A 24,640-nucleotide genomic window follows, 5' to 3' on the forward strand; every position below is an offset into this window, starting at 1 on the left:
TTCGATTTGAATTTTAGTAGAACTAGAATTAAGTTGTCAACAATAACAACACAGTTCATGCTTTGGGGAGAAGAAGAAGAAAAGTTTGTAGTTGACATTAGAAACAAAAACAGTGAAATATTATCAAAATTCAGCATTACTGGGGCCATTTCTCAAAATTTTAGGAATTACCTTTCAAAAGGCCTTGAAGCATTACTAAATTGGACTGCATACGACTTGTTGTAATCAAATTTAACCATTGATTGAAAGTTGTGATATTGTGCAGGCGGTTATAGGTCAACAATGTGAACTAAATTCCATAAATAAAACAACAATTCTTAATGTAGAAACCCCTTGCATATAGGGTAGAAGTCATACAACTGCTTTGGATTATAAGGGGACAGTAACCCTGGTTTCAATATCCATAAACTTTTAATCACATTGCCTCCATTTTCTCAGACAGATTACATAAAATAATCTGTAACATACACATGACGATAATAACCCCTTCAAGTTTTCATAAGCGCAGTATTAATACCTCTTTCTCAAAAATCCTCCTATTACTTGTCCTAAAATTAAGACTCAATTTCACCTCATTGCAAATATTACCTTCGAGTCCTGGCTTTTCTGTGAGTTCTTTGTTTATTCACGCCATAAAAAATAATTATACAACGGTTGGATTATGAGAAGCTATTTGTTTCAGAGTAATATGCTAATGTTACTAGATTGTGCTGTATAGCTTGGGAGACCCTGCAAGTCATGTACAATTTGTGATCGATATTACTGCATTTGAATGAGTTATAGCATATTATGTGCAGAATCCTTGGGGTAAAATCAATTTTATAATAATCTTGTGAAAAAATTTGTAAACCATGAACTTAAATCATGAAATACACAATGTAGACAATGTTTTCACACAAATTATCTTCAATCTAATTTTTATAAAAAAATATGCCACCATTTTGACCATGTACTTTTTACTTATAAGCACTTCAAAATCTTATTCTGTGCAGGTTATGGGCTTGGTCCTATTTTAATATTATGTATCAGAGAAATGTCTTGAGAAATGTGTTCAATAATTGTCAAATATTTCTGCCAATATTTTATCTCATATACATAAATGAACTCCCTATCCTAGATCCTATTCCCAATGATTGGCAGTTTGACAGTTTTCTAATAACCTCTATCAGCTCGCTGTGTATAAATTTCAGAAGATATTAATACCTTTTTGACATCCACACCCAGGGACATCTTACACTTCAAGGGACACTCTGTTCATATCAATCCATTTGACCAACACTTTACAAATAATGATTGTAAATTCAACAGGAAAGAAATTGCATGTTATCTCTTACTCAAGTTATATGTCTCAAATAGGAAGACAATTAACAAAATTTTACAAATTTGAACAAAGAAGTTATCATAATTTTTATTACACCAAATGACTGATAGGATATTTTATGCATTAACTCATCATTTCCTGTGTACTCTAAACTCACTATCGCATTTAATTAAAAAATAATCATATACTGACTTATCAAAGAAAGCATCAGATCCAATCATTACATTTGAGTCATTGCTTGCTAACCCTTTGAGCGCCACAGTCAATTTTCGTCACCTTTATAAAATATAGCCCAGTCAATTTTTTCCAGAGTTTTGCTAAAATTTTGATTAAAAAATGTAGCCAATGAAATGTGATATCCAATTGGTCCAAAATTATCAAAAAATTACAGAAAAATTCATAAAAATTGGTAAAAATGTTGCACTAAAATTTTGGTGGGAAAAAATACAGCACTCAAAGGGTTAATACAACATTTACCCTTTGTATCTGCTGTCTTCACCTCTCAATATCTCAACATGTCTTCAAGCAATTACGTTTTGATCTCCTAGCTATGCCAGTTACAAGATGCAGAGGGAGATTGCTATGCATGTATGGGCAATCTTCAGACATGCCAATTGCATAAAAACAACACTGATTGACTATCAAACTAAATGTTTGTACAGAAGCATGATATTTAAAAGGTCAAGGACCTTGCAGCTACTGTGATATCAGGATTACCACTGCCTTGTTATTCAACACCGATAGCATGGTGACCTCATTTAAAGGGATAGTATCGGCAACTTTTGAGAATATTTTCACTATTTTTGTCGCACGTCGCGTACTATTCACATGAATAAGCACAGTGAATCATGAAGAATCACCTACTAAGTGACCCCAGTACGTAACGTGTATCAATTCCTCGTGATAAAGAATGTTGACGAAGTGAATTTCTTAACGGACAGAAATTCAACGATGTTGACACACTGAATGCAACGTAATCGACTTTGTACGCATGCGCAAGAAAAGTACCGCACATGTCACAGTTCAACTCTGTTAAAATGGCGTCCACACCACAGCGCAAGCGACCAGTGGGTCGACCGAAAAAAGCGAGTCAGCAGCAAAGCGGAGTAGGATAAGGAGGAATGTTGGAAAAATTAACATTTATGAAGAAATAGAACGTTGGAAGCAGGTCAAAGAAGACGCAGAGTTGTCATCCCACGCCGAAGTAGCACGTTTATTACTTGATCGGTAAGTTAGTTTGAACATCCATGGTTTGAATCATATGAACCTGCGGGCTGCAAGTGCAATGCATGTGTGTCGTGCTTCGTACGCGTATCGTGTTCAACTTTCAGTATAACATCAGCCGGACATCGGGAGCGTGATTTTGACGAGATATCTCTTTTCAGAAATTAGAAGAACTACCAAGTATCAGTGCCAACTTCATTACGCTGTACACGGCATGCAGCATGTGTAAACATTGTGTGATCCGCGTTCAGTTGCAACTTTCTGTTTTGTTTGTTTGTAGTTGTACTTACACAGACCCATACTGCAGTTAAGATTTCGAACGCTGAACGTTGACGCAACCAGACCTGCAGCAATTTTATCACCAACTGAGGATGGCCATTTGAATTGCATTTAATGTTTCGTCTGGCAAGTTTGTAAACAATTGTTTACAGTCTCGTTCGTTTGCTTTTCCACTCCTGACACCATTATCATGAAGGAAGTACCTCCGTGTGCCTCATGTCCATTGAGACCTACCGGCATGGTGTTATTTTTATGTTGAACAAAATATTTCAGGATAAGGTCGAGTTTATACCTCCGTTCGATGTTGGAAACGACATTTAAAATGACACCTTTTTTGAAAACAACTTTGAGAAAAAAGTTACTAAGTAATGTTGGAAACAGCCTTAGTACCAGTAGAGAAAAGAGATAATTCATTATCTGTCTTTAATCCTTGGATAAACAGTGATTCTTTGAGTTTGTACATATGGTCTATTTTATGTTTAACAAGTTGAAGTAAACATTAAAGATCTTTCTGAATTGTTTACTCTATATTGTACCACCTTAGATATTTCACAACCAAACCAAAGACTGTTCCAGTGACTTCAACACCAGGTCCAAGCTCACAGAGTAAGCTTGTTGAAGTAGAGAAACTCACTACCAGTCCTGGGGTTTCAGAAATATCACAGGAATCTGATCGAAGGTAAGACCATAGACATTGTGAAATACTAGTATATGATCATGTTGCAAAATACACTTTATGCATTCAGTTATCAATAGTTACAGTGTACAAGAAAATCAATGGTCATGGGATTTTTATTGTTGTCTCTATACTTTTCATCATTTCTTAAAAAATTTAATTCATTTAATTACACTTTTTAAAAGTATATTTTATCTTATTTTGTTGTTTTTATGACCAGAAATGGAAGTACAACTCTAACTGCAATGTCAGGTGTTGAAGAGATTGCTTCTGATCAATGCACTAATGTAAATGTTGATACTGACAGTCAAAGGTATAGTAACTAATTCATCATTAAACATAAGTTGATGTGATTTTGTGAAAGAAAGAAATTGTGATGATTATTGATAATTTGGCAGTAGATAGTAATCTATAAGAACACAAATCTACAAAGTGTCCTTGAATAGAAATATGTCTGGAATACCACTGTCTATCCATTTAATTTCAATAGTTGACAAAGTTGATACAGAAAGAACAAGGAAAGATAAGCATGGATAACACATTAAACTGCATATACATTGTACATATCAATATTATCTTTGAATCATAATAATAATATCACAAATAAATACCTCAACAGGAGAAGAGAAAAGGGAGAAGGAATCAAGAAAAAGATGTTGACTTCATTCGTAGATCCATTTGAGTAAGTTTCACTGGAATTTGCCAGATTTTTTTTAGAAATCAAAGGTTGTAATGAAGTACTACTTTTGAATTTCACTATTTTGTCATATTATGTAAATTGTGCAAATATCTTTATGTCTCAATTGCACCTCATGTTTGACTCTTTGATGTATTGCTTTACCCTTGTAAAGAGTAACTATAGATGTTACAATGGAAGAGGATGAAGACTTTGAGTATGAAAGCGATGAAGAGTATGAACCCAGTTTTACCTTTACACTCAGGTAATCTTGAAATTGTTTTATACAGTACAACAGATGTCATTACAGTAGAGTTCACACCTATTGTGATGACACGGGAAACCTTGCATGATCTCATACTTCCACTGTTACAGTTAGGATATGTTTTTAAAGTGCATTATGTGTCAAAGATTGTTTGGTGAGAACAACATGTGTTGAGAACAATATGAGTATACTGATATAAGTGTTAAAAATGGCAGTCTAGGAAAATGTTATGATGATTATTAAAAGAACATTATCCACATTTGCAGACCAAAACAAATGAAATTAGCAGAAGATGAGGACAGTTATTCTGATGACAATACAGAATCTGCACAGGAAGATGATGATGATGATGATGATGAAGATGATGTTGATCAAGTAACAGAAACTTCACAGGGTGAAAATGTTGAAAACATTTCAAGAATCACAACAGAGGAAGATGTCAGTGGGCTTCTGAATGACCATGTATGTCTGACATACATGCAACAACTTCTAGTGTTGGCCAATGCAAAGATTAATAGCATCTGTCATGTGAGCAACTGTAAAGGAGCTGTCCAGGTTTCTAAAGAAGTGATAGGTTCAGCTCTGTATTTGAAATGGGTATGTTCTGATACAAGTTTTCTCAGTTTCATCAAGGAGGACAATTTTTAAATTTTTGACTCATTTTGATATGTGAGATCAGTTACTTCACAAATGCATAAACTGCATACTGTATTGAAAAATAACAGAGCAATTTCTGACTTTGGAAAGGTAAACTTGTAGCTTGTATAGGTTGTTGACTGCAGCTAAGTTTTATAAGTGTGGCACATATTTAGAAATATTTTCTTTAATTTCTTTTGTATATCAGGCTTGTCCTGCCAACCACACCAATTTAAATGGTGTTCTCAGCGTTACTGAACAGGCGTCTTCATAGTGGAGACCTGATAACTTCAGCAGCTATACTGTTGTCAGGAAACAACTATGGAAAAATTCATTTGTTTGCTAAAATGCTGAACTTGAAGATAGTGTCCAAAGCAACATTTTACAAAATACAAAAACACTACCTTGTACCAAGTATTGATGAGTACTGGTTGAAACATCAACAGAACATGATTGACAAACATAAAGACAAGAATCTTGTAGTACTTGGTGAGTGATCTCTCTCAACACACACACACAGATGAGACAGAGAAAAGAGACAAAAGAGACAAAGAGGGACAGGCAAATAGAGATGGAGACAGAAGAGAGGCAGAGATAGTTTGACTCTATAAATGGAGTTCCTTGACAAATAGCCCTATTGTCACATAAACATACTTTTCAATGTTTGCATAATGTGTTCTTTCAATTTGCATGTATGAAGTACAAACAGTCTTTGGAGAATTAAAATATCGACAAGTTTTTTCATACAGTATGCTCAATTTAACATTATTCTGACAGGAGATGGAAGAATGGATTCACCTGGTTTCTGTGCGCAGTACTGCTCATATACCATGATGGAAAATGAATCTAAAGATATTTTGTCATTGGTGACAATGGACAAGCGCCAGACAGATAGGAAATCGACAAACTTGGAAAAGGCATGTTTCCAGGTCAGCCTCTCACAGTTACAAGATAAGGAGGTAGAAATTACAGAAGTAGTGACAGATTGCCATTTACAGATTGGTGCACTTATGAGTAAGTGGTCAAGATTTTCAACATACATGATAAAGGTAGAATAAATATTCATGACAGTCTGTCATCATTTATGTCTGGTCCATTGGAAAAGATACTAATATTTCATATTTAAACCTGGATTGTGGGTATGAAGGGAACGCGGCTAGCATAAGCATGATGTTTATCTTATTTGAATGAAAAGTTGAACAGTATGAAAGAGTGCTCTGGAACAAATTCATGTAAAACAGTAAAAAAGGAATATTTTTGTCACATTTTCATGCTTCATGGACCCATGAATATCCATTAAATGCTATTTAAACAAACTATGTGACATTGTATTGGTAGTACATAGGCAAAACTGATTGGACATTCACCAGTTGAGATTGGCATACTTTGTGACTTCATTTCATGGGATTCAACACAGATTTCAATTATCAGTATATATTTTACTTCATCCTTAGCCCTTTTCCTGCCAGACAGTATTTAGACTATTACTTCCCCATCAGCCAAGTCAGTAAAAAGCGGTATTGAGGCCAAACAAGACAGATTTTCACCCACTTGGCTTGGTATGTTATAGCATCTTTAGTCCAAAAAATCAAGTTTACCGTATTTATGTTTTCAACAGCCTTCAAATGTACAGTACTATGTTAAAATACACTATATGGAATATGGTGTGTTTCATTAATTTTAACCATCTTGACCTGATGGTGGAATATGGACTTGGCAGGAAAAGGGTTAATGGGTGTCCAAGGTATTATTTGGAAAACAAAATAATTTTCTCATTTCCCTTCCCATACAGAGAGGACTTACCCAGGCATCAAACACTCCTATGATATCTGGCATGTAGCCAAGAATCTAGGAAAGAAAATTATGAAGGTAAGGCTCTCCAAATAACATAAATGAGCCAGCTGCAACACAAGTGTAGTTAACTAAATTAAATCTTAAATTGACATCAGTTGTATGACTGTACAGTAATACACAACATACATTGTAACTACACTAACAAGAACTACACAGCAAGAAAAACTACAAGCAGAGTTGAGTACATGTCTGTAGCAGGGTCTGATCAGTACCTGTAACAGTCCCTGAGAAATAATCTCTGTTACAGTAACTGTAAAATTGGTCAGATATCAGGGGTGTATGGACAGATCTGAATCAAACCTGATATTACAGGAATGTATACGGTGATGGAATTTCTGGCAGTGTCTAGTGCTGTGACCACATGACTGAAACACTGCTGTATGAACATTGGTGTGTCAGTGTTGAATTCACAGGGCCTGATGGAGGGTCTGAAATTTTGTCAGATTTCAGGGGTTTGTGTATTCAGAAAAATGGGCAAATTTTGATGAGAGAACTGAATACAGGCATAATTGTGAGCACATTGAAAAAAAATCAGACCCTGTTACATACAGTTAGGAAGTCACATCACTGTGTGTACAGTACTGGGACAGGCAGAAATTTCAGGCCCTGTCACATCACTGTGTCTACAGCACTGTAAATTTCTATACAGCCATGTGATCACAGCACTGGCCACAGACCTGTACACAACTCCTGTCACAGCAATAAGACGTCTTTGCTGACACAAACCTGTACCACAGGGTTGTATCTGGGTTTAGCTCTACAGGGTCAAAACTTTGCTGTATAACCATATATTCTCTCATTTTGTTCAGGCTGGTCAAGACAAACAATGTAAAGCATTACTGCAATGGAGCCAGCACATTGTTACTCACTTCTGGTATTGTTGTAAAAAGGCGACAAGCTACGATGAATTCTTGGTAAGAATGTTTTTTTTGGATTGTACAGTTTCACATGACTAATCATGCTGTGATTTCTTTGAGTTTTACCAATCCAAACATCACAGATTGGAATGTGAATAAGAAAAATTTGCTAGCTGTGGTTAGTACCAATTAGGATAAAAATATCAGTTCATCTGTTTTTGATCATAACCTGTTTTTAGCTAGCTTACTGCCCATGGATAGCACAAAAGTACTACATGGTTACATTGCATGGAAGTGGGTTTTTATTTTAGTTTTAACATCACTATGATGGCATTATATGTTATGTCATTTTTTTCAAATCTGCCAAGTATTGAAGGTATGACTTGAATTTGTCAATCTGTCTGCTACATATGTATCTGTTGATGATGGTAACGTATGACTGGTATCACCGAAGTCCTGCTGTCAGTTTTCACAGAAATAACATGATCAAAATTACACCCTCCTGTAGTGTGAGACCTACATTTATAATTAATTTTACATGTTCTCTTCACTGTAGGGAATTTGGTGTGGTACTCTTCACCATGTTGTGAATGAACATACATGGATACTTCCTTATGGTCAGGGTATGAACAAGTGTGATCATGGTCCATTGTGTGAAGAAACTGTGGCTGAAAGGGAATGGCTAAATAAGAATGACCCCGCTCATGTTGCTCTTCGAAAGATTGTCCTGGATAAAGCTTTCCTCAACAAGGTTCCATACTTTTTGAATTTCAGGTAATGTAATGTGTGATGATTGGTAACAACAAATAAACTGTGCACACTGGGGGCACAAAATACATACAAAAATTAGCTAGGAATGTCATATATGTCAAAGTACTGAATGGTGGTGCTAACTGTAGCACATCATCTTGCAGTCTATTCAGTAAAACAATGTGTGTGACAGATAAATAAGACTGGCTAACTCTTTGCATTATTTTGATTCACAGAATGCAAGATGATCTGCTACAGTTACAATCATAGCAATACTGTGAGGTACTTCCAAGGTCAAATAGCGACATTCTCAGCTAGTTTCTTATTTATGATGTGCCTGAGGTGAATGAAGTTTATTTGCCCATGCAATAACAGATAAACTAAGACATACTGTGCACATACATATACTCATGACAGGTGAGGGTGATTGTCCTTTTCTGAGGGAAATGCAAAAGATTTTATGAAAGGAGTGAAGTGACAACATGATTGGTAGAAGAAGCAACTGTTGTTGTTATAGGATGGAAAATAGGTCTGTTGTCCATGTGTTTATCTTTTTACATCTACACATATACATGCATGCATACAAATTGGCAAGTATGCATGCATGTACAGGTACATTTGTAGGTTTCTTTCTATAGATTTATCAAGAGGGTGGATTTGTGTTCAGTTTGTCAGAAAATGTGGAGTCACATCAATGTACTAAAAGGAAAGAAAATGTCTGTTTGATCCTCCTTGCAAGAGGAAGCTTCTGTCCAGATTGGGCCTTGAAACACGATAACCATTATCATCACACTGATATGTGTATCTTACTTTTCATTTCAGAAGTACAGCAGAGTTGGAACTTTTCCAACAGAACATACTGATGTATGCAGCAAAGAGGTTTGCCTATACACCTCCTATTTACAGAGTCAGGAATTTATTGGCGGCAATGGACCATAATATTAATCATGGAAGGGAAGTGAGAAGAAACAAAAATGGTGAAATAATGTGAGTTATGACAAATTTATTGGATTATACAAAAAGTACATATTTTCAAATAAAATACTAAAGTAGTTGTAAACAAGTAATAAATTATGACAGTAATGTAAATCCAACTGTCTCTTGAGGATAAACACAAAAAAATGATTGTAAAAATGAAAGAGTGTAAATAAAAACTTTAAATATTTGATGGGACAGTAGTCATATCTTCCATGAATTTTCAAAGGTTTGTGTTATCAGCCAAACTTTCTAGCTTTATTCAAAAATTGAAGCTAACAAGCACAGGGTTGAGTATGTCAAACTAATCAACCTATGGACAGTCAGCCCCATTCTCTTCTAAATACATTTTAAAACCTTGCTCTAAGAACTAGTGGTAGATATGCTGGGATGATTCTGACTACTACTGTCAAGGATTGGTCCTTGCTATCGTTATGATCAGCAAGCGTTGTAAATTTTCACACTTGGTATTGATAAGTGCATGCATTTATTCTAGCTCCACTCAAAACTACAAACTGTGTTCACCTTGGGCTATATACAAGGCTCCCTAGCTGAACAAAGCCAGTATGATGGCAATTCTATCAAAATGATAGCATGTACTGTGGACACCTTGAACATTTTAGTACAATACATATATTTACTAAAACTTTACTAGCCTCGCAAATTTTGGTCCAACAGTGAGAAAGCATGTTACCATCAGACTGGGCTTGGGGATGGGGATTGAAAAAAAATCATTTTTATATGGTTATTGACTAAATAGCTTACACATGATTTTTGAACTCGAACGGAACAAAATTTCTGCAACAATCAGGCATTGTAATGATAATCAAAAGCATAAGCTGTAAAACTTTGTCAAATGTTATGACTACTGTACCTGTTACTGTCTGCAAATACAGCTACATGAAATACCTGAGTTGTTGCTTATACTGTTGTAAGTTTCATCTAAAACCATAATGCTAATACCGAAAGACTTTGAATAAAATAAATTGCACAAAACACAAATACTGATAAAATAAATAGTAATTATGTTACAGATGAAAAATATAAAACATATGGAATATATATGGAAAATATAGTAATTTATACACAATGTCTATTATAGCTCTCAGAGACGCTACAATAAGAAGAGCGGACGGTGGACTGCGAGTCCTGTGAAGGTGGATAAAACATATCCACATATCACAGATTTGCTGAAGTCCATTCTACAGAAAAGATTAGCAGACAAAGAAGGAATGCAAAGAAAAGTTGAACTAGAGCCACAAGACCCACGTAGGTTATCAGCCCACCTTGCTGAATTGCCACCACCACCAACAGCAATCCTTGTGCAGGAAAAAAGGTCAAGAAGACAATAAATGCTTCAAGCTGCCTAAAATCTAACTCAGTAACATTTATGGGAAAAATGGGAAAAGAATGTAAAAAACAGTGAACAGTGATGAACTATACACTGACTTACAATTTGTGTTTCTTTCTGTGAGTGCCCTGGGTAAGGAACATGTAAACTTTTTTGGCAAGAAATGGGTGTGGGTACATACTTGCTGTATGCCATGATACACAGTAAGTCAGGCTACCGATAATTCCCCTTGATTTGTTCACCCACACTTTTTTTGCTTAAAGGGACAAGTCGGCCATTTTTGATGAATTTTGTTGATACGAGATACTATTTATATTGTTTGACATGTTGAAAGATACTGAATAAATGGGTGACCATGCATGTATTCGACCCTAGTTTTAGACACGACACATGAAATCATCGCGACAATGAATTAATGACCATTAACTCATTTTCGTGATTGTTTCATTGATCGTGTCTAGAACCGGAGTCAAATATATGCATGGTCACCCATTTATTCAGTATCTTTCAACATGTCAAACAATATAAATAGTATCTCGTATCAAACAAAATTCATCAAAAATGGCCGACTTCGGTCCTTTAAGGCTTTTTTCAATTTTATCAGTTTCTTAACAATTTGTAACTTACAATTTAAGTTCAGGATATTTGTTAAAACTATGTTCCAAAATTATTGATTTTGTTTAACACTCAAGAGTAAATTAAATAAGAAGTTCATGTTTGGAGGTGCTAAAATTGCATACTTGTCAAGATAAAGTTATCAGCAACTAAGATGGTCTCATCAAAACCGCCTGTCAGACATGCAAATTTCCTTTGTTACAAACATTAAAAAAAAATCAATACCCTTTCTTTTGCCAACACAGATGCCACTTATTCCCTTAGTTTCCTTGAAAATATTGTGTAAGGCTGTCAAAAATCTATGTCAACAAAATTACAAAATTGCTATCTCCTCTGCGGAAAAGGGGTTGATCTTCTCATTATTCACAGTGAGAAATCAGAAAATTATGATTATCAGAACTATGTTGCTAGAATTTTGAAATATGGACCGAGTTGTTCTGTGTAGAGAAGAAATTTGCTTCAGTTCAGTGTTATGTGTGAGTTTATGTCTGTGTGTACAGATCATGGAGAATTGTGGGTAGCCTCACTTACTGTGTGATAGTTTCCTGGATATCTGATAAAAACAATCAGGCAAGTCTCGAGGGCATAAACCCTGTGTAATTGCCAAAGAGTCTGGGTACTTGTCTCTGATTGACCAAACACAGCAACTGGGAATGATACGTCTATTTCCAGCACCTAGAAATCCGTGTCTCCACATGGTGAACTGCCGATATGCAGCATGGCGATTTGCACGATTTATGTCATCACCATCATCTGTCGCAAACACATCTCTTCTGTATATTCTAGCTATTGCCAATACAGCTTCATTCAGTACAAGGAGCCTGAAATCCTGAAAAAATTACACATTATTAAATTCTTTTCTGTAGTCATTATTTCAAGATGACCCAGTCATGCCATAGACTAATTGTTACAAGAGAGTCCTGAGTCACCAAACCCAAACCAATGTCATAATTGGGAAGGGGTGTGTGATAATCAGAAGAGGTAAACTTGGCACTTGAATTCAACAGTAGGCAAACAAATTGATTACCATCAAGTTTCCAGATTAGCAAAGGCAATTCCAAATGTAAAGACTGACAATGATAATCAGTACATGTAAAAATACCACTGAGTTTACATGATTCTTTGCAGGGGCCTGAGTCTAGTGAAAATTACATTACTAATGGTACTGTTTAATTATCAAACAAATATATCGAAAAGTTGTCATTGTCATATTGCATTCATGTATCAGTTACATTCATTTTACAAGGGGAGGTTATCTGCCTGTAATCTCTCAATTTAGAAAAAAAAAGAGTGACTTACTGCTAGTTGAGATATACACATTTCTGGTAGCCTATCACAGCATACTCGTTCCAGTTCAGTTGGCATTTCTCTGCAATGTGTACAGATACACCATTTTGGATGTTGTGATGATTCAGGTGGATGGTATCCTGACTGTAAGACTGTAGGTTTACTAAATTGAACACCAAAGCTGGATGGTAATCAACCATTTGCAAAAGAATGTTGTCTTTGCTTTCTGTACTCATTTCTTGAATAAGTTCCTGCAATCACAAAGGTGCAAATATGTTTAAAAGATTATCCTGTGTGGTACTCGACAAAACTGTCATGTTACATCACAGAGTCTCGCCAGCGATATTCGTCTAGAAGTTATGAGTATGATCAATAAATGTCTTGTATTAAACTTTTTTCATTATACAAGCTGTACCTGTGTCTAGTGTGTGCCTAGTACTTTACCCTAGCTGTGTATAGTATATCAAAGAAAACAGTCCATACCTGTTTATTGCCTCCCTAATCCCCTTCATTAATTTGTTTGCCGATCACTGATGTGGGATGGAGGTGGGGGGCTTATCACTAGTTAGTCCGTCTACTACCTTATGATCTGCTAACGAGGTATTTGGTTCGTGCGATAAGTCCCCACACACCCCACCCCCACCCTGCGTCGGTGATCGGCAGAACAAATTGATGAAGGGGATTAGGGAGGGCAATTATCAGATATAGACTGTTTTCTTGAAATACTATACACAGATAGCTAGGGTAAAGTAATAGGCACACACTAATAACAGGTAAGGTTCGTATAACGAAAACAAGCTTACCGGTAATACAAGACATTTATTGATCATATTCATAACTTCTATACAAATATTACTTGCGAGACCCTGTGTTTACAGTGTTTTATTTACTATTTCAGGATTTCTGAATAAATATATTTTTATGTACATACACGTAGCATTGTTTTCCTTTCTTCCAGCTGCTGGATGCCATCAGCTGCCTGTGGTGTACTCCCCTGAATATTACGTCTTCTGCCTCTGGTTCCACCTCTACCTCTAGCACTTCCACCCCTACCCCTACCTCTCCCTCTTCCTCTTCCTCTCCTCTCCTCCCCCTCTCCCTCCCCCTCTCCCTCTGCCCCGTCCTCTGCCTCTACTTCTTGATTCACTTTCATATGTACTTTCTGAGTTAGATGAAACAGGTGATACAGACGATGTCTGAAAGTGAATTCAAATCAAATCAAAACTTAATGTTGAGTGTGAATATTGATATTGAAGTTATTTGCTAAGTATCAAAAACATGCATGGATGGCCGTACTGCTGACTCTTTATTACACATTGCAATACATGTGTCACAATTGTAGATTTAGTCAGTTGTCAATAAATAAAACTTGGCCCAAAGTAAACTTTTTTCAGTTGGTAGAATTTTGCCTGATGTATGAACAGTTTGAGGTGAAATTAAAAAAAACGGGTGGGGGGATTATCTCAAGTCAAATGAATTCTTTCTAATCATAAATCTTTTGTTAGTTATATAAATCTGTGTTTGTACATGCATTTTGTAAAACCAAGTGTCCCTGTCAATAGAACAATGTATCTGACAGTTTGGCAATATCTGATCCTAAGGAAGCCTATTCACATGTCCACCACTGTGTGGCTCTGCGATGTAAAATATTTATGTTGGCCTTTACAGTCATAACCCTTGAACATTTCGAAAATCACTAAAATTTACAAACGTGTGAGACCAAATTGAGTTGCGGGTAACTGGGTAAATTTTGGTCACTTATGTAAATAAATTCTTCACATGACTTATAGTTTGCAGTTGTGTTTCATTTGCAAAATAATCTTATTTCTGTAACCATGCATGTAGGCTACACGTGTTGTATGTTGACTTTGTTGTCATATTCAGATATTGGTGATGCTCGCGACGAAAGTAAATTTTTATAAGAATCCCCCCCATAAAAGCAAACAAAGAACATGCGTTTAAAAATAGACTGAAATAGGCAATACAAGCGATGGAAATGTTAGCCAAAATGCAAAAACACTTTCAGGGAAATAAGCAGATGCAACAGGCCGTACACATCGCGGACGGCTGTACACTGAACGATCATTGATCAATGATTGATGGTGACCCGGGCCCGCGTCCGAGCTCGCGAACTGTCGCTGCTCACTGTATACTGTACTTGTAGTGCTCGCTGTAGAAGAAACAATGTGGCACGTTTGAATTTATTGGTTTGGTATTTAGGAAACGTAACCAGAGTTAGCAAATGTAATGACTCACTACAAATACCACCAAAATTTTGCTCAAAAATAATTCCTGCGGATCATGTAGTTCAACGTCAAATGTACCTACACAACTAGTGTCAGCGGCCCATAGTGCAAGCCATTCCCGATCCCGTTGCAACTTTGAAGTACAGCATCGCATCGTCACCTTTACCTTGAAATAGTTGACTTGTTCGCCGACAAATGACAAACCAAACTTACCGAATTATGCATGCACTAGTTTTAAACTTTGGTAAATAAATAAAGTAAAGAATAGTTGGTGGAAAATGCTCGACGTTTCGGGCTTTTTGATGCGGTGACCGTGGTTTCGGGCCCCGGCGCTAGCTCGCGCGATGCATCGACTGCCGAAGCCGGGTCCGGCCAACCGGGCCTAAATTACCTTGTTTTTTTTACTCTGACCTAATGCATCACCACTTGAATCGTAAAAACCATTCTCATACTCAAGCAACAGAAGAAAAGACTTTGAACAAATATCTCTCCGGATTCAAACGAACAGTGGACGTACATCACACATCACAATCAAAACAGATACACATGTGCGTAAGTCGGATATAAATATGCATTACTTACGACGCTCTCCGTCTCCATTGTTACAGTGATCACGTTTAAAATCCCGCTCTCGCGTGGCTAGTGATATCATCACTCCTTGTGTTCCATACCACGTGATCGCCTAACATTTTGTAAACACTAGCGCCGCGCGTCAGGCCAGCAAACACTTTTATTACCGTTCGTTATTCACATTCGGGTGTTAGTTTTGACTTTTTCCTTGTCAATCGGCAATTAGGGTGGGATAGATATATTGTAGCTTGGTTTTATATATGTGGTCGGGCGGAAAAAATGGTCAAAAGTTGCCGATACTATCCCTTTAACTTTACCAACTAATCAAATTGATCTTTCACAGTGACATAATCAAGTCCCTGCATGTATGTGACCACCCTCAGAGTTTTCAACAGTGACAAAGGATAGCTTTACATCTTGCTAAAAGTCTGTGTCTGGATTACAGTAATACAATGAGTGTTCTGATCAGCCATTGGGGACACATATTATACACTGTAAAGCTGTAACTTTTGACGGTATTTCTTATTTTTAGTTTATTTATTTTACTAAATGTGAAAATGCTAAATCTCCATGTTGCCATACAACAGTTTGTGTACAATTGCAAAATCGCTATTGAAAAATAAATTCTCATCCGGACTACATTTATCAACAATAATACTGACAATTATAAATAGGTTGTGTTGACAAGTGAACACCAGACATTCCATTGTTATTCTTTGAGTAGAACAAGAAATTACACTCAGGTAATACATACAGAATAAAAAAATGAGAAAAATAGATCAAAATTGATAGCTAACGGAGCTTTAAACATGATTTTTTAATTTCAGCTTTAGAATCAATGAGGAGCCAACCGTTGGCCATAACCCTAAATTTTCTAATTTACTTGACATTGACTTTTTTCATTTCTGCTAAATCACTATTTTTAGCGTGATCCAGGTACCTCGCGATCTCCATGTCAAGGATAATCTGATTTGCCGATGTGTTCACAATTCACTTGTTCTCGAGGAAACCCCAGCGGCTAGAAAAGATTTGCTCCACAAAAGCTGAATAACCGTATCAGTGCCAAAGATCTTCACTTGAAACCAGTGGTGTTATTTTTAACCATTTTTATTGCAGTGCTAACATAACATTTGAATAAATTTTTGAGTCAACAAAAGAAATTGACATTTTCCCACAAAGACTAGCTCTTTTGTCAGCAACTACTATAACTATGGATGAACCCCTGGCAAAAAAACAACATATCTTTTAGCATGAATCTATTATTGCAATGCACTGGAATGCAATTATGTAGGGCGATTACAGCAAAAAAATTGTTTATCATAAGCAAAGTTAATACCAAGCCAAGTTTGCAATGTCTTAATATTGTTTTTAAGATTCTGTATGTATACATGCATCTATCACAGCTGACATTTTGCACTGTGAACTTCATGACCAATCTGTATGCATGTATACACAAGGCATTCAATATGATGGGTGATGTGCAGCGTCATAATTGGAGCAATATGGCCATAAAATTCACAATTTCAAATTTCTGCAACTGAGTCAACATACTATGTTTTATAGCTCTACAATACTAGAATCTTGATCATCTACTGAGAGGCCATAAAAGCAAACAAGGCTTAATTGAACAAACCACAGATGCAATGTTCTTTGCATGCTAATTATCGAGATCTAAATGCCTTTTTCTAGACATGTATAAGCACCGTAGTCAAGCTTGTTGAAAATACTATTGCATAAATAAATACTGAGACAAACTGTTTTACTATTATCTTGAGGTAGTTAAGAATTTCAAATCATATATACAGGCACATGTACAGGGCACAAATTTCAGCAAATTATTTCATTAAAGATCTTGAATTATCAAACATTGATGCCATGAAACTTGAAGGTGTAAAACTCTATACTATGTTACATTTTTTATCCTATATTACCGGTATTGCATTTGCCATATCATTAAACCCTCATCCAGGGACCATATAGTGTGTCAACATTGGAGATATATTTTACTATGCAATACTTTGTGCAAAACAAATAGCTTGTGAAAAAAAACACACTTGACGTTACATGTAATAGAAGGATGTTGAATTTTGTTATTTGCACTCTATGAAAACTACAACCTCACACTTCCGTACTGTGTAGTAGACTGACTCAAATATCTCTCAAAGCTGCCTGAGGATGGCGAACCACTTCATGCTGATGTTTTGTTATCTCAGTGTTGAAATCATCTAGTCCTGCACTATAGATTTGGATCAATTTACCTGGCACGAGGTCACCTAACATGACCTTTCAGAACACCAGAGGATTCTGGGTAGTAGGCAACTGACAATAGAGTGGAATATTTAAGACCATAAAGTCAAGCTGATGTTGGTTTTTATGTTCATTTGATTTCCAGATTACTGTTTAATGAGCTGCAGGTGACACAAAGGTTAAAAACATTAATTACGATGAAATGTGATGGAGAAACTTGTCAAATTGTCTTGCACTTTCATTTTCGTTGCTCTACAGTTGATGTTCCTGTTAAGACAGGTATAGAAGTATGGTTATAACAGCAAATCAATATCTGTATTGATCCAGACTTACAAATATACCGTAACATGATTTTTTCGTTTTTCACTTTTAAACCCAGTTAAATTTCAATATTTATTTAATGTTTCATTTCCATTTTTGAAGCACAATCAAATATAATTTTACATGTAATATTAATGGATAATTTTTTAGAAAATGTCAACATTTTACTTAATATATGGATGACATAGTTAGTAAAGTCAAAACACATATTCAAACAAAGTAATAAAAAATACAGGTCTTTTGTGCGGCCAAAAAGCATTTCATTCCCTTAGAAATACCTTTTATCAAGTGGAAATTGTCAAAAATCATATCCATTGTGTGGCTTTGTTCCTTAAATTATTGAAAGGTTTATTTCCAATAAACTGTCCATCAAGTCAGACAGTTTTATTATGACTGCCATACTGGACTATTAACATCAATGTCATATCTGATCATTGCAAAGGCATTGCAAGAACACTGCCACAATGGAAACAATTCATTTAGTCAATTATCCAGTGCAGTTTCTTTATATGTGTATATATATATATATAATCTGTTATTTTCACAAGGATTCACACTACACATTTACTTCAAATTATATGTTACATATAGTAATTTTCACAAATTGTCCAGTAACATTGCTCAACATTAATTTCAAAAGCTATTAATAATGCAAATGTTTTGCTAACTGAAAAGACCAATTCTTATCCCAAAACGACAGACCGCTGTCTGCATATTTTGTAAATAACAAATGGTTCAGTACATGCCTTGCGATACCTGCCAACTAATTGCATTCAAAATTTGATCACGATAACCTGTTTTTGACATACAATGTTTATCAAGTAATCTCCATTTCTTTGCAGAACATTCTATTTTTAGACCTATAGACCATAATAATCTTTTAGTGTGAATCAATTAATGGTTCTACTCCGGAATAAAAGGACGCGATGCGTTCTACAGACTCAGTACGCCCAAATAATCACGTGATGCCGGTACAAACAAACCCACATGTGTACCAACGCGTATGGAAATACACGTACGTCTATGCGCATTTGCGCACATGGCTTTGTTTGTACCGTGGTCGATTTCGAATTCCGCGTTAGGCCTATTGTGGAAACTTCAATATATCTTTTTCACAAACATGTTACAATATCCACATATTTTCTTTTTGTGAGAATCGAGGGACTTTTCTGTTACTATGGGACTTTTCTGTTCTGCACAATATTTTTTAGAGTCTTTAAGAAAAATAAAGTGTCAGATACAATTCAGATACAGTTCAGTGGGACCATGGAAAGAGAGAATACTGAAGTGGGTGTTAAATTTATACATCTAGATCTAGATGTCTGAGTTGCTGCTGTGCAGTTAAATTCATGAAGTCTTATCAATTACTGTTTACTGTGTAATGCAATGTAAGACTCACAGAATACATTTGGAACCAGCAAATTTTTGGGGGCTGTACACATTTCAAAATTAAATCTGATGATTTTTGAAGTAAGGAAAACCATTAGTAAGTGTATTAAAAAGTATTTTTGAATTCTAATGATAGTGAGTTGAAACCATACAGCACATATAATTTGAAATACAGCTGAGCTTACAGCAACGTTAAACTTACAACTTTTGAGTGGACAAGTATGTCATGTTATGTACTTTTTATAGATTGTATATTATGTGAGTTATGCTCGCCTTGAAAATTTAAAGTAAGGTAGGAGACAAACGAAATTGAGTTCAGTAAGGTTTCAATGCAAGTTTCAAAACCGCTTGGAGTTCCATCATCAATTTGGCTGGATTATTAATGATGGAATTTATACGAGTACTATAAAATGTTCAAAATTGCATAAAAACTTTATATTCCCTTATTTTTTCCTCAATCCTCAACCTAGAAGAAACTGTTAAATTGTTGATGCAGGCTTTCCTCACATCGATTTTGTCCACACTCAAAAATAAAGTTACTTTTGTTAGACATGAACTGTTTAGGCCAACAACAATTGCAAAGTTCCTGCATGCAATTTTTAGATACAAGTATCGTGTGAAGATAAAAGGTTTGTAGAGTCGATATTACTACATGTAGTGATAAATTGAAACAAAAGTGCTATGAACTTGATGATAAAAAATTTTTAATCCCTAATTTGACCAAACTGCCACAGATGAATAAAGTCTACAACATCTAAGGTGTATTTTGATCGGTATTGCATTGGGATGAGTATAAGAGATTGGATGGAGAGGAAGAGTATTGTGGCAAGAGTTTACTGATCTATGTACAGTGAGCCATATGAAGTAAAACAATTTGCATATGACAATATTTGCACACATTACTTCATGGCAATACTCTGCAGCAACGTCACAAGAAACGTAATTTACATCTGAAAAATAATCATTGGGTTGACATCCCAAAATTTATAACTTTGTGGTAGAAGCTATAGCGCAGAAAGTTTTAATTTGTCAACAAAAGTTATCGCAAGTTCATAAATCAATCAAATTTTTTCTGCAGTGTCTTTACACACAAACATGAAATTTCACATTTATGTCACTACTCAGTCTTAAGATTGTTTCTATAATGCCATCTTTAGAATTTCATCGACTCGCATAATATAACCTGTAGAAAATTGAGGTCTGTCACTGCAGTGTTATTAGAAATCAATATTGAATGACGCGTAGGATTAATAAATTATGGATGATTCCATATTCTGTAGTTGGGAGCCTGCAATGTTACAGCCAATTGTTTTGATTACGGTATCCATTGATGTAGAAAATGTAAATGATGACAGAAAATGAAAACCATGGCAACCAGTCATACCTGGAAACAGGACCTGTCAACTGTTGCTGGCTAGAACTCTTGTAACTTAATTACAGCATCATTTTTTGTCGAGATTACCAATTCCATTTTGATTATTTAAACAGTGACATTGTGTTTGTTTCATTTCAGGCTGTACTGCTATTGCTGTTAACAAAATTTTGAATTTAAATTTTAAATATCTGTTTGGACTGTTCGTGCACTTCCTCTCATAAAAACATTTTTTCTCTTCAGTGTATTTACTCAATACATCTACATCTGCCAATAAACTCTACATCATTTTCAGACTCCTGTTTATAATAGTAATTAAAGTTTTTCTTTCGTAATTGTCTATTTAACGATTTTGAAATGTCAATTGACGTCAAAGAACCTTTACAGTGTAGTACTGCATTTTACTACTACCTGTCACGCCATATTGGTTAAAAAATTCACATTTAAAGCCCACATTTTTCAGTTTTAAGCTTGTTTGTGGTGAGAACATCAATTGCTTTCACAGTGTAATGAAAGTGTTTGTCTTTTATGATCTTAGTCATTCTGTTGTCTTATTGCTGCAGACCTGAACACATTTACACCCATGGTTAGGCTATACCCAACCGAACACAAGTCAAATTGAAATTCAAGGACTGTTGTCAAATTCTCTCAGCCTCCATGAAATGGTCATGTTACGTCTCATAAATAGTTGGTGTTTCAATAACCAACTTATTTGACACAATTATTTCCGTATCATGACCTGTGCACTTTATATATGTACTGTATGGGGTCTGTCTTGGCTCAAATTTCTCTAGGTTTATAATTTTACATGTGGATGTTTTAATGCACTAGTCCTTTCACCCCATCGCCTATTTATGGATTGTGCCATCAACATCACTGAATTAAAAATCTTTGGCTTCAACACAGCTAAATGGGGTTTCATGTCCAATCTGAAATTATCTGATTTAACTGCAGTTTCACACTCTTGCTCACAGTAAGGTAGTATGCGCCTCGAAAGTGACTTTTGCTAAAATTTTCCTTAAGAAATATTTCAACCATTCTCTTTCAAAATCGAGAATAAAAATCGGGGTCACCATGCAAATTTTGGTACTAGAGAAACAAATAACCCAAGATTTACCAATATTTGAAACTCAAATGTGTGGAGAAAAATAAAAATGTTTTAATTTTGAAAAACTAAGCCAGTGAAAAGTTTTCTTACACAAGAGCTTTAAAATGAACCCCCACATTTATCAGAAGAGAATTGTAAAAGTTTGAGAGTCCAAATGTCGGTCCCTGAACTTAAGTGTGTTCTACCTTATGGTGGTAGTACACAATTTATACCAAATCATGAATATGATCATCTTTTTCTAGATTCATTTGCGTGATTATAGATTATTCCTAGAATATATTTGGTACTGAACACTCGATAGTAATGAGCATCTCACTACATGAAATGCATTAAATTTTGTTCTTTTCATGGATATTTATATCCATGATCTGATCTTGTTTCAGGTTTCAGCATGTCATGCAATTTACAAATGCTTTTCAACAATTATTTGATCTCTTTGTCATGCATGGATCTGTAACGCTTTGGGTAATTGTTTGCCAATATTTTGTGAGTTCACAGAAACCGAAAAATTTGAGTGTTTATGGTCCCTGTTGTCATCAGAGTTTGAGGTTGTAAACAGGTAATGACTATCCATGCATATAATTATTACAATAATTTTTAAAATGAAAATTAATCTGGCTTAATTTCACTTACTAAAAGAGATATGAATATCAGAACTGACCTATGCAAAGGAACTTAAACCCAACTGAAATGGGGGAGTAGCAAGGTAAAATGATGCAGAAAAAAGTTGAAAACATTGTGACAAAATTTAAATGATAATCCTCAGACCGGTTTATCATATTTCATTCTTAACATTCTGTACCTGTACAAGGTCATTATGATAATTAGAACTGATCAAGACTGTATTGCTGTTTCTAAATAAGGCATTATACACAATAAAAATTGCCTGCAACTTTTCAAAACTTTTTGTCCATTACAATCCGTGGTATTACCTGAACGATGCATGGCATTTCTGGCTTCATAACACAGGGATAAGTCACAGAGTGCCATATCATTTTTCCTGTGCATGTAAATTCTGCTCATGTCAATAATTTCAGAGAAATATTCATTTATACTTATATCTATATTTATGTTTATATAACTTATCATTACTTATTATCATTATTATTCATATCATTCTGTAAGTAAGCTTATATTTCAATGGCATGTGAGTGGCATATATGGACATTGGTCCATGAACTTTCGATGGTGTCAATGTTCAATTTTACACCTATAAGGTTTACGTACCAGCAACATCACATCACAGGATTAATAACTAGAGCTTTCGTTTGGATCTCAAAATGAGCCAAATAAATCTGATGTCGGAGAAATCATTTGTTTTATCAGTATTAGCTGTATTTTTCTTCATACCATTTAATCTGAATTAACTCATTGAACCCGTTTTCATTCAATATGCTAATATGGTGCAGGACATGCTCACTCCTTTTGAAACATCTAGCATCACTTCTTGATTTTATGAACAGAAGTTCATAATCTTTCCATCTTGATTTTCTATTCTGTTGGCTTATGTTTATATTTTCTCTATCAATTGTTTCTATTTGTGAATTTTTCAATTTGTAAATATATTGCTGAGACTCACAGAATCTTAGATTTGAGATTTGTAGATTAGCTATTTTTCTTTTAATGCTACAAACCACTTTTAGGTATTCTACCTTTGCATACTAAGCATCTTGTGCTTTTTGAATTTTTTTTTAGTCACACTGCAGTCTTCAAACTTGCATTTCCCTCTAAAACTATAAGAGTGAAGTATTCTAATATTAAATGGCAAAGTTGGCTCCTACCATGATTTTAATGTGAAAATCACGATGCTATTCACAGTGGAAGGACACACACATTGTGTGCAAATCAATCAATATTTAGTCAAGACAGTGGCACAGAAAAAGATTTTACAGAAATCAATAACAGGATCTGTAACAGGTGTTTACAACACTATGAAAACCACATCTTTATTAATCCAAGTTGATGCATTTTGAAGGGAATTCAATTGTACGTCAGTTTTCACAATAGTCCCATTTGCCACAATGTTGGGAAATAACCATTTGCCTGGGGCAGGTAACTTTGTGGTCAGGCAGGTGAAACCTTGAAGTTATATACCTGCAGCCTGACAGGCATGATCAAATAATTGTTGATTTTTTTATTTGCTGAGCTTGATTGAAGGTCTAAGGAACAATTATCAGCACTGGCACTTCAGCTTGCTAAGGTTGGCAATTTTTCAAAGATTACAACCTGCCCAGATGTGTGGCTGTTATTTTCCACAAATTTCCTATAATGCACTTGTATCAATCTGGCATTATCAAAGCTCCCCACAACTCTCATTTTAGAGCGAACCGTAAAGCACTGATAGAAATCAGGCGCCTTTGAAAAAAAAGGGGATTTAAATACTGTAGTGAATAAACTCAACTTGCCGCTAACAGCTCACATGCTGACAAGATATACTGTCATCTTACAGAGGTTAATTCTCCTGAACAGCCAATGCAAACCCCATCATGGCAAAATAATTTGAATTCACTCAACTGCATCACCTGATAGCATAGGGGTAAAGTTGATCAGGATGACTGAAATCGGCAGCTTCTTACTGACTTTAAGCACAGACAGTCTCTACTATCTATGCTCCTAGTTTA

At 35.3% G+C, this 24,640-nt stretch overlaps 3 protein-coding genes and 1 long non-coding RNA gene across 5 annotated transcripts in view; 2 read left to right on the forward strand and 2 right to left on the reverse strand.

The window, feature by feature from the left end:
- The window catches only part of LOC139114559 (band 7 protein AGAP004871-like), a 110,302-nt gene that overhangs the window by 67,297 nt on the left and 18,365 nt on the right, over window positions 1–24,640 (reverse strand). The gene's annotated exons all lie outside the window — the stretch shown is intronic.
- LOC139114879 (uncharacterized) lies at window positions 2,069–5,351 on the forward strand. The gene is made up of 7 exons (XM_070676811.1): window positions 2,069–2,548; window positions 3,369–3,503; window positions 3,721–3,813; window positions 4,120–4,182; window positions 4,352–4,441; window positions 4,708–5,038; window positions 5,286–5,351. The coding sequence occupies exons 3-7, from the start codon at window positions 3,746–3,748 to the stop codon at window positions 5,349–5,351; spliced, it is 618 nt and encodes a 205-aa protein (XP_070532912.1). The 5' UTR covers window positions 2,069–2,548; window positions 3,369–3,503; window positions 3,721–3,745.
- On the forward strand, window positions 5,334–10,865 carry LOC139114557 (uncharacterized). Of its 2 annotated transcripts, none has more exons than XR_011547891.1 (7): window positions 5,334–5,566; window positions 5,855–6,091; window positions 6,870–6,946; window positions 7,741–7,845; window positions 8,345–8,562; window positions 8,775–8,955; window positions 9,361–9,497. XR_011547891.1 is itself a non-coding variant. In XM_070676355.1 (7 exons), the coding sequence occupies exons 1-7, from the start codon at window positions 5,425–5,427 to the stop codon at window positions 10,863–10,865; spliced, it is 1,194 nt and encodes a 397-aa protein (XP_070532456.1). In that variant the 5' UTR covers window positions 5,334–5,424. The 2 variants fall into 2 exon arrangements, 1 of the variants encoding a protein (XP_070532456.1); XM_070676355.1 differs by lacking the exon at window positions 8,775–8,955 and adding an exon at window positions 10,616–10,865 and having other exon boundaries at window positions 9,361–9,525.
- On the reverse strand, window positions 9,364–13,848 carry LOC139114558 (uncharacterized). Its single transcript, XR_011547892.1, has 3 exons — window positions 13,698–13,848; window positions 12,779–13,017; window positions 9,364–12,308 (listed from the first exon to the last, which is right to left on the reverse strand). It is a non-coding gene; the product is annotated as an uncharacterized lncRNA (long non-coding RNA).

The sequence above is a fragment of the Ptychodera flava genome, chromosome 16, assembly GCF_041260155.1.
Source record: "Ptychodera flava strain L36383 chromosome 16, AS_Pfla_20210202, whole genome shotgun sequence".
Taxonomy (NCBI): domain Eukaryota; kingdom Metazoa; phylum Hemichordata; class Enteropneusta; family Ptychoderidae; genus Ptychodera; species Ptychodera flava.